The 10,313-nt window shown below is 37.1% G+C and overlaps 1 protein-coding gene across 2 annotated transcripts in view; it reads right to left on the bottom strand.

Moving 5' to 3' along the window:
- Window positions 1–291: 291 nt before the first annotated feature.
- The window catches only part of depdc7a (DEP domain containing 7, paralog a), a 12,488-nt gene continuing 2,466 nt past the window's right edge, over window positions 292–10,313 (bottom strand). For both annotated transcript variants that reach the window (XM_016466921.1, XM_016466854.1), the window contains exons 2-9: window positions 8,500–8,896; window positions 6,574–6,704; window positions 6,230–6,422; window positions 4,975–5,195; window positions 3,153–3,295; window positions 2,153–2,278; window positions 1,477–1,555; window positions 292–615 (exon numbers count right to left, since the gene is read on the bottom strand). In XM_016466921.1, the coding sequence (XP_016322407.1) occupies window positions 401–615; window positions 1,477–1,555; window positions 2,153–2,278; window positions 3,153–3,295; window positions 4,975–5,195; window positions 6,230–6,422; window positions 6,574–6,704; window positions 8,500–8,888 (1,497 nt within the window). In that variant the 5' untranslated portion in view covers window positions 8,889–8,896 and the 3' untranslated portion in view covers window positions 292–400. The remainder of the gene's footprint in view (window positions 616–1,476; window positions 1,556–2,152; window positions 2,279–3,152; window positions 3,296–4,974; window positions 5,196–6,229; window positions 6,423–6,573; window positions 6,705–8,499; window positions 8,897–10,313) is intronic.

Raw genomic sequence — 10,313 nt, 5'->3', positions numbered from 1 at the left:
GCTTCAGCAATGTTTACACTCTTGTTTTCGGAAGTCAGTCGCTAGTTCCGCCTTCTCGATGACATCACACGATGAATGTTCGGAAAGCAACGTGTAGTCTGACATGTTTCTTGTCCACGACACGACAAGATTTTAGGAGTCAAAATCGTGTAATCTGACACAGTGACTATCGTGACCGACAAAAATATCGTGTAGTCTGAACCTGGCATAAGAATGTGTTTTTTTTGGGCAGTAAGTGGTAGTAATATCATAATTTTGATAAAGAATAGAAAAAATGTGTTAATTGTCCAACAAATCTCATTCTCCATCAATACAGACATAACAGTGGTATAAATATATACATATTTACAATACTTTTTTACATATCATACATATATAATATAAAATTAACTGAAGATCTTTAAATATAAACACTGGATATTCTGTTGCCAAAATATTGCACGAATATTTCAGGATGTCCTTTGTAGAACTGTCCGAGCAGACGGCGCTTCTCTTTCAGAGAGAGCTTCGAGTTCTCGTGAATAGTTTTCAGTAACGTCCACAGCTCCTCTCTGGTAGTTTTCTGAACTGTTTCCAGGTAATCTTTTCCAGTCAGACGGCGACAGTACGTTGTTCCTAAGAGAGTGGAGATTTGAAATGTATTTTCTTAGAAAATCAAGGATCATACATTATAAGCCGTGTTTTATTTACAAATAAGGCTCACAAACATCTACTATGATAAGACTGCGGTGATGCTTTACAATAATGTTAACATGAACTAACAATGATAGATACTTCGAAAGCATCTATTAATCTAAGTTAATGTCAGTTTCAACATTTACTAATACATTATTCAAATCAAAAGTTGTATCTTGTTAGTATTATGTAATGGACCGGACCTAACATTAACAATAAACAGCTCTTTTTTTATTAACTAAAGTTAACAAAGATACAAAAAAATAAATAAATAATACAGTAACAAATATATTGCTCATTGTTTGTTAATGTTAAGTAATAAGTGTTGCCAAGGTTTTTGATTTAATCAATCAGTTTTATTACCTTGATTACTTGGTAATTCAGGATGTTTCATAAAAGTAACCAGCATGATACTTTATTTTTTGTAAGGATTTGTTTGTCAAATTATGTGCGTACACTTGATATATGGCTAAATTCTTTTATTTCTAAACTTGAATGATTCAGCATGTATTCTTTACATGCTTGACATACTCTGTATTACAGTATAGTTATATATCGAGTACTTTAAAAAAAAAATTATTTTAAATTTAGCTTGTTTAATTTCATTTTATTTTAATTATTTTATTTTATTGTTATTTATTTATTTTAGGTTGAGGTGGAGTGGGAACAATATTTTTTCTATTCTCCTGTATTTTCATCCTGTTATTACTGTAAATGTTGAATAAACAAGTTAAGCAAAAAAAAAAAGTAACCAGCATGAAAGACTTTTCTCATGTATTTTACATATATTTGTAGATTTACCTGTGATGAGGTCAGGATCTGTTCCTTTGATGATACTGGCCAGTTTATCACTTACAAGTTTGTGCAATGTGACGGGAATCTAGAGCAAAAACACATTATTACAAATGCTGTCAGTTCACTTCAGGCACACAAACACAATTTTATGAGAGAACCATGACCTGAATTATTCACAAGGCAAATGAATGTCTCATTTTAAAACACAAGGACTATTAAATTGTTATATATGCTGATATAAGCAATCATTCGAAACTTTGGGCCATCTCTTCTGCTCACCAAGGCTGCATTTATTTGATCAAAACTACAGTAAAAACAGTAATATTTTGAAATATTATTAGTTTAAAATACCTGTTTTCTATTTGAATACATTTTCAAATGTAATTTATTCCTGTGATGCAAAGCTGAATTTTCAGCATCAAGACTCCAGTCTTCAGTGTCACATGATCCTTTAGAAATCATTCTATTATGCTGATTTGCTTATTACTACCAACACTGAAAACGGTTTTTGCTGCTTAATGTTTGTGGAATCCATTATACTTTTTTTTTCAGGATTCTTTGATGAATTTAAAGTTCAATAGAACGGCATTTCTTACAGACCCCAAACCTTTGCACAGTCATATATGTCTAACTGTATGTCATTAACAGTGTTTTTAGAGGCCAGTCTGAACTGCTGGCTCACCTTGAAGAGGTCGTGGTGGTTGTCCATCATGAAAAGAACCAGAAGATCAACCTTCCCCTTGGCTAGTTTAGTCCCATACACAATAGCATTGGAGAACGCCCTCTTCACTGCCATTCTGTTCTCTATCTACAGAACAAAACAAACAAACAAACAGCTTGTCAAGTTTCTGTAGGGATGTAGGAATGGCATTTCTGTAGGTGTAATAAATGATTTTCAGGCAAAAGCAGAAAAGAAGCTGTTGTTTAATTCAGTGTCGTTTTACAAGCATGGCAACTGCAAAGCTCACTTTAGCTTCTGCTTTTAACAATGACACTTTTGTGTGATAGAAACACTGTCGTACTGTGCACTGGTCTGATTTTGCAGCAAACATACTGGATGATCTGCATCAGTTTCAGTGCAGACACTGTATCGATTTTTCCATATTTTTTAAATGATTTTTCATTTTTCAAATGATCTCCAAACACTATGTCATTTAAAAATACACCAGCACTTCATTTCATCCATTACTGGTTTTACAAATGTGACCCTGGACCACAAAACCAGTCTTAAGTGTCAATTTTTCCAAATTGAGATTTATACAACATCTGAAAGCTGAATAAATAAGCTTTCCATTGATGTATGGTTTGTTAGGATTGGACAATATTTGGCCGAGATACAACTATTTTAAAATAGAATCTTAGGGTGCAAAAAAAGTTATACAGATGAAGTTCTTAGCAATGCATATTACTAATCAAAAATTAAGTTTTGATATATTTACGGTAGGAAATTTACAAAATATCTTCATGGAACATGATCTTTACTTAATATCCTAATGATTTTTGGCATAAAAGAAAAATCTATAATTTTGACCCATACAATGTATTTTTGGCTATTGCTACAAATATACCCCAGCGACTTAAGACTGCTTTTGTGCTCCAGGGTCACAAAGACTTGCATGAGCATAAAAACACACACTCAAACAGTATTTCTCAGTCTCCACTAGATGTCAGATTATTCGTACCTCTTTGTGTAGTTTGATCTCCTGAGGGCCGGCGGCGAGGGCCATAAAGCGCAGTAACCTGCGGAGCTCCTCTCTACTGCGTGAATCCTGCAGCTTCAGACAGAGCTGCAGAGACTCCAGCGCCTGCTCCCGCTTCCCATTCACTGCACACACGCAGAAGAATATAATAAAGTGATTTGTGACCAATTTTAAACAACATTCCAGTGGCCTGTATAGTCAGTGTTGGGGAGTAGCTAGTTACATGTAATGGTAATTTAATTACAAAAATGTAACTGTAATCTGTTACAGTTACTGCAAAAAATGTGTAACTTGTAATCTATAACCTATTACATTTCCAAAGTAACCTTCCTAACACTGGCTGTAGTACATTGCTAGGATGTTATGTATGGTTGTTAATAACGCTGGGTGATATTGGTAAACCGGTTTGAATTACGCACACGGTATGATTTCTAAAAAAACTGACATACAACTGGCTAAGCAACGTAGACAGTGTCGTGAATTGAGAGGAGATACTTGTTAACTGCATACACTTCTGACTAATGGTTATAGTACCATTAATAACACACAACTAATTCCTTAACGGGATAGTTCACCCAAAAATGGCATCCAAGATGTAGGTGACTTTTGGTATTCTTACCTCCATATAATGCATATTAATGTTTACAGCAGTAATAAAGGAAACGCTGTATCACTGCTGTTCCATAAGCGCCACCTGCTGTCAGTGAGTGAATTTACGTTCTCACTCAGCCCGTCTGCTGTTTTTATTTTGTGCAGATTTTATGCAGTATAATTTCACAAAGCTAAGGTCGGACTGTTCTGTTTTTGCTCTAAATTTTGAAATGATTCAATCTAATTAGCATCAAAAACGTCTCGTACTATATGTAGCATGTTTGTTTCTTGGATGCCCTGGGGGTAAGCAGATAAACATCAAATTTTCATTTTTGGGTGAACTATCCCTTTAACGGGGCAAATAAACAAACTGCAAACGACACTGAAGACGAACACTAAGAGGAGAAAATACTGTAGCAGGCAGAGCAAACACTGTTTATGACACACGAAATATTGGAAGAAAATCCTGAATTGGGGGTGAGGGGTTATATGAACTGACTGTCTTCAGAAAAGTTTTGATGGTATTCTTACCTCCATATAATGCATATTAATGTTTACAGCAGTAATAAAGGAAACGCTGTATCGCTGCTGTTCCATAAGCGACTTTTTTAATTGGAGAAAGCAATATTATGAATAAAGGACTCATATTTTTGCCAAAAGCAATGATTTAAAGTTATAACACCTTGATGGATTTGTTTCTTATAAACAGGCAGCTTTTCACTTTAGAAGATGTTAACTGGTGGACTGGAGTGGTGTGGATTACTTGTGGATTATTGTAACGTTTTTATCAGTTGTTTGGACTCTCAATCTGACGGCACCCATTCACTGCAGAGGATCCATTTGTGAGCAAGTGATGCAATGATAAATTTCTCCAAATTCATCTACATCTTGTATGGTCTGAGGATGAGTACATTTTCAGCACATTTTTATTTTTGAGGGAATTATTAGATGAAGTCTGACTTGGTTCAAAAGCACTCTTAAGTTCTACTAACTGCTAATTGCATTTAATATAAATTAGTTGCATTTTGTTGTTGCAACTAAGTGTCCAAAAACATTACATTCAGTTCATGCAAGTATATTCTTTTAATGTAAATTATTATGTAATAACAAGTATGCTAAAATATACTTCATCTTCACAGGGGCCACTAATAAGCCAAGTTTCATTTCATATAAAAGTCAGGTCAAGCTAACATATAGTGGACTGATCTCTCACCAAGCAGCTCGGAGACGCCTGAGTGGATGTCAAAGACGTGGTTGCTGAGCAGCGGTGGGTAGTCCGACTGGCCGTAGTGCTGAACAAGGACTCCGTAGAGGAGCTGCTTATATTGGGACGTCTCCTCCGCACACTTGGCCAGTCCTCGGCTCACCTCCACCACCAAGTGATCAGGAAGAAACTCCAGACAGTCCACAGCCGCTGACAACCAGTTATCTGCTCTGTTAATGAGATGAAAAAGGAAAGAATATGATGCAAAGATAACACAGAATCAATGAAAAGCACAGCCATCTAAAAATACACTTAAAAGGCAAGGACAGAATAAATAAATGAGATGTAAGTTCACTAAGAGATTTCCTTCATCAGAATGTGTGTGGAAAAAAGGGAGTTTCTTGAATATGAGTGGGAGAAAACAACATGCCCCACGGTTTGGGTTCAAACAGAACTATTACATAATGACCAGAAGACACTTGCCTGACTGAACACATGTAGTGCAGATTACTGTGCATTGAAATTTTTTTTCATTAAAAAAAATGTCAAAATGTTATTGAAAGAGTGCAAAAAAAAAATCCATCTTCCAAACCATGTCTTTACCCAAACACTTTAATAAATCTATTATAATGATTTACATTTTAGCGCTGTCGGGACGGATTTCGTGGGAAGTTGTATACATACGTCATTCGCCCGTGCATGTCACGTCAAAGAAGCTCCAGAGGCCTGTTTCATAAAACACGTTTACCATATAAGCCAGGCTTATTTCAATCAGTCTGACTTATTTTGAACCAAATCAGCTGACAATAAGTCAGACTAACTGAAATAAACCTGGCTTATTTGGTAAACTTGTTTTATGAAACAGGCCCCAGCTGTGGTTAGAGTGCCGAGTTGCCACAACGAATGAGAAAAAGATTATCATGAATCATTAAAAAGGCAAACATCTGTTTGCCAGTGCACAACCAAAACAATACTCTTCCGCGTGGTTTTATTTTTTAACCGCTAGGGGGCTATAAGTTACATAGTGTGACTATTACATAGACTTGTATACTTTATATTTCTCTTTGAGTCAATGTAAGTCTGAGATTAATACAACATTTTTGGAGAAGGATATTTTTTAACTCAGCACTTTTGCATTGGGGTGTGGCGAGCACAACTTAAATGTAAAACTCTAGCTTTGTCACTGCAACTCTAAAACACCCCAGAATAAAAAGGAGAGTTAAACAAACAGAGATAGAGCATGATATGGAAATAATCAGCATACTGAGCCTCGCTGAAGGCCTTGAGGATCTCACGGTCCAGGTAGCTGCTGGTGTAGAGGAGGTCTGGGTCGCTGTCCATGCTGTGGAGGGGCGGGCGAGGGCTCTCTTGGCCCTCCAACAGGCTCTCCAGAAGCGGCAGCTCAATCAGCTGTAAGAGTCTTAGTACAGTCTGCTGCCGCCATATTTCATCCATCACTGACACAGACACAGTCACGACACACGTCAGCTTTAATACTTTTATGACAGATTTTATGGCAAATTTGTCAAACAGTCAAAAAACATCATATTTCAAATAGCATTTCATGACATTATACAAAGCAGGCATATATTTCCAAAGAAAACATACATTCCTGTGATAACCCCAGATTCATCATCTGTGGTGTGATGGTTGTGTTCATGTTCAGATTTCCCAAAACATCCTCCAGAGACTTATCCGTTTTGACAGGTGAGTTGTTTGAATACACAGAATCTTCTTTCCTGAAGAAAATATTCAGACAATAGTAATGAGGATGTCATATGTCTGAAACAGTTTCCAATCTATGAAGGATCAAGCTGAACAAGTTTCATGCATTCTTGTAGGAATCACCAAATAAGGATTTTTAGTCCATGATTTCACTGTGATGTTGACATTTCATGTGCATTTAAAGAGAATTGGCTTTTAATAGCAACCTGAGGTATTTCATAGTATAAAATCTCAAAGGAAAAACAATTCCGAGAAAATTTCAAGCATTCTGTAAGATCTCTATGCAACTAAAAACAAGTAAACGATTAACTAGTTTTGCGAGGTTTTACCAGCGCTTGTATCTTAGTAGGTGACCTACTGTAAATGGAAACACAATGCACTTTTCTGCATGTTTTCCACACATTTTGTTATCTGCCACAAATGTGTTCTCCCAAAAATGAACATTCTGTTATAATTCGGTGTGACAGGAACATTTTTTTTAATCCAAAATATTTTTAAATCCACTTAAATGACAGTGAATAGGAACTGATGTTTTCAAGCTTCAAAAAGGATGCAAAATCACCATAAAAGCATCATAAAATTAGTCTATATGATTTGTGCGATATAATCCAAGTGTTCAGATGTCAATAATCACGTAAATCAATCAGTCAAGTTACTTTCTTGTAACTTCAAGTTATTCACTGAAACTTTTGACTTTATACATAAGAGTTCATGAGAGAAGTAGTGATGCGCAATCATTTTAAGTCAAATATTTTCAGTCATCATGAATTCAAATTATCACGTTCATGAATGATTCCTTCACAAACCAGACTGATCTGATTTGGTTAGGAAGATTATTAATGAATAACGACTCACACAAATGATTTACATTTTAAAAATAACTTGGAATTGTATATGAACTAGTGCTGGGTGGTATGACCAAAAATTTATATCACGGTATTTTACCAAATTATACCGGTTTCACGGTACATGACGGTATTCCTTTTTTTTCATGCATGACTGGGTGTTAACTAATGTGCTGCTTCTCTGCCGCTCACTGCACAGAACAGACGCCGAGAGAGCTGACATTTCTCCGGGAAAGTCAGACCTCGCGCTTGCGGGACAGCACTGGTGAAATCTTCCAACTGAACCATAGCTAAGGTTTATCCAAAAAAGTCGCTAGGTTTGTCAGTATGAATATTCTATGGAAAAAAGCCGCTAAAAGGGTCTGAAAGTTGCTAAATTTAGTGCTAAAGTTGCGCTCGTGTGTGTGTGAGACGCGGGAGATGATGGCAGGGGGCGGTGGATAATTGTGGCGGTCAATGTGGATATTATATGTGAGTTCTTCTGTGTCATGATGTTCTATTAGTTCTACAGCTTCAGTTTTGGAACTTTCACGCTTAGTAACACATACAGCTGTTCCCTCGCCACAGTGCAACACCCCTTTCAAACAGTGTCGCGTTCCGAACGTTGTATAAGCGACATATTGCAGTATTTTAAAAATTCATATCATAACAAAAATAAACACCGGTATTCGGTATGAACCTGTATACCGCCCAGCACTAATATGGACCACTTTTATGATCCTTTTAGAAGCTTGAAAGCCTCATTCCCCATTCATTGTAATTGCATGGAAAAGAGCAGCCAGCACAGTCTTCAAAATTTCTCCTTTTATGTTTCACAGATGAAATAAGGTCCTACAGGTCTGAAATAACATTGATTCCTTTCAGGCCACAGTCTTTTAGAGAAAGCATTAGGAAGAAGGTCTACAACCTCTACAAGTTCTTTATATTTTCTGATTATTCACTGAACAAAGGCGATTTGACCTACCTTTCGTAGGGCGGACAGTTCGTGTTCCTCTGTATGCTTGATGCGCTTGGGGTCGGCCTGTTTAGAAACCTGTAAAGACTACAGCTGCTGTCCTCAAACTTGGCTTGCCTCTTTTCTTTCCCAAACACCTTAGTGTCCACCGCCTCAAAGACTCTGGCCTCCATGAGGGCCTGGCAGAGGCGGACCGCTTTGGAACGAGGCACCTCGGCGTCTCCGCAGAACTTGCTCTGAATGATGTGAGCCAGAACCACGTCGGCAGCCTCGGAGCCCAGAAAGCAGTCATGGTAGATTTTCAGATTGTGGCGTCTCCTCTTCACCTCCACCTGCATCTGAAGGTTGTTGATGATGTTCGTCCAGATGTATGTGGCTCGGAATGGCTTCCCAGCCATCCCTGTCTCTGTCGAGAGATGGACTGGATGAGAAACGCCAGAATAATGATCTCAGCCTGCATTCTTGTGTTTCTGATTTCCCACACATTAAATAAATCTAGCTTTTGACTGAAAGGAGATGGCTTTAAAAACTGTGGACACAAACTAGGCATTCCATGCCAATATTGGTCAGTTTTGCATTTTTAAATCAATTATAAGAATAAAATTACACATAGAATTTGGCGCTGTCTGTTATTAATACTGGAACAAGTCTACAAAATGAAGTTTCTTCAGACTTCTGAAACTGGACCAAGAGGTTTCAGCTTACCCATATTTAATTTGAGCTCTTTATTATAATCATCTTGACAGTTGCAGAACATGAAGTTTCCCATGTTTTGCTCTCACGGCTGTAACGCTGGACTAAAGAAAGCTTTTACAGATCCTACTTCCAACACAAAGAGCATCCGCTGCCAAGATCAATACTGTACCTCATAAGCTTTATAAATGACACCGGGGGAGGCTGATCATTTCTCGCAAGAAGTGTTTCCTGCTGAATTTTATGTGCAGTTCTGAAGTAATGATGAAGGTCTAAATGACCCATCAGGGATCAGGATATTTACTAGGGGTGGCTATGAATGTTGTGATTACATAGAGACGCACCCCAGTCTTCAATGAAGGCTCTGCGTCAAGTGGACAACAGCTGGCTGCAATATAAAAGATTCTCTCTAGACTGTGGTTCAAGAGTTTTGCTGGGAAATCTGAGATGCAGCGAACAGTAGATTAATGCTAGCTGTGTGAATGTACAATATAGTCATTGTTTGCCCCTCTAAAAAACAAGTACTTTTTAGCATATTTTTAAAATGAGTACTTATTACAGAAATAGACTAGAATAGAAGTAATTTGCAATTAAATGAAATGTATTATAGTTTAAAGTTGTACTGAATTAGTTGAACATAAGCTTTTTTGAGCCACTTAAATAGGACTTATGCACATCTTTATATGTAATTTCATAATTACTTATATTGAAATATATGTCGAATATACCGACAAGTATTTATGACAAACTAAAATATACTTTAAAGGGGTCATATGATGTTGCTAAAAAGAACATTATTTTGTGTATTTGGTGTAATGAAATGTGTTTATGCGGTTTAAGGTCCAAAAAACACATTATTTTCCACATACTGTACATTATTGTTTCTCCTCTATGCCCCGCCTTTCTGAAACGTGTCGATTTTTACAAAGCTCATCGGTCTGAAAAGCGAGGTGTGCTCTGATTGGCCAGCTAGCCAGTGCGTTATGATTGGCCGAATACCTCAAGCGTGTGACGGAAATGTTACGCCCCTTAACATATTGTGATGCCGTGATCCGGCTGGAGCGACGAGACAAAAACATTAAAACCCATTATAAACGAGGCATTTGTTGCATCCAGTGGGGACATAATTA

Source organism: Sinocyclocheilus anshuiensis, unplaced genomic scaffold (assembly GCF_001515605.1).
Source record: "Sinocyclocheilus anshuiensis isolate Anshui unplaced genomic scaffold, SAMN03320099.WGS_v1.1 scaffold297, whole genome shotgun sequence".
Classification (NCBI taxonomy): Eukaryota; Metazoa; Chordata; class Actinopteri; order Cypriniformes; family Cyprinidae; genus Sinocyclocheilus; species Sinocyclocheilus anshuiensis.
This window is presented reverse-complemented; position numbering and strand designations above follow the sequence as displayed.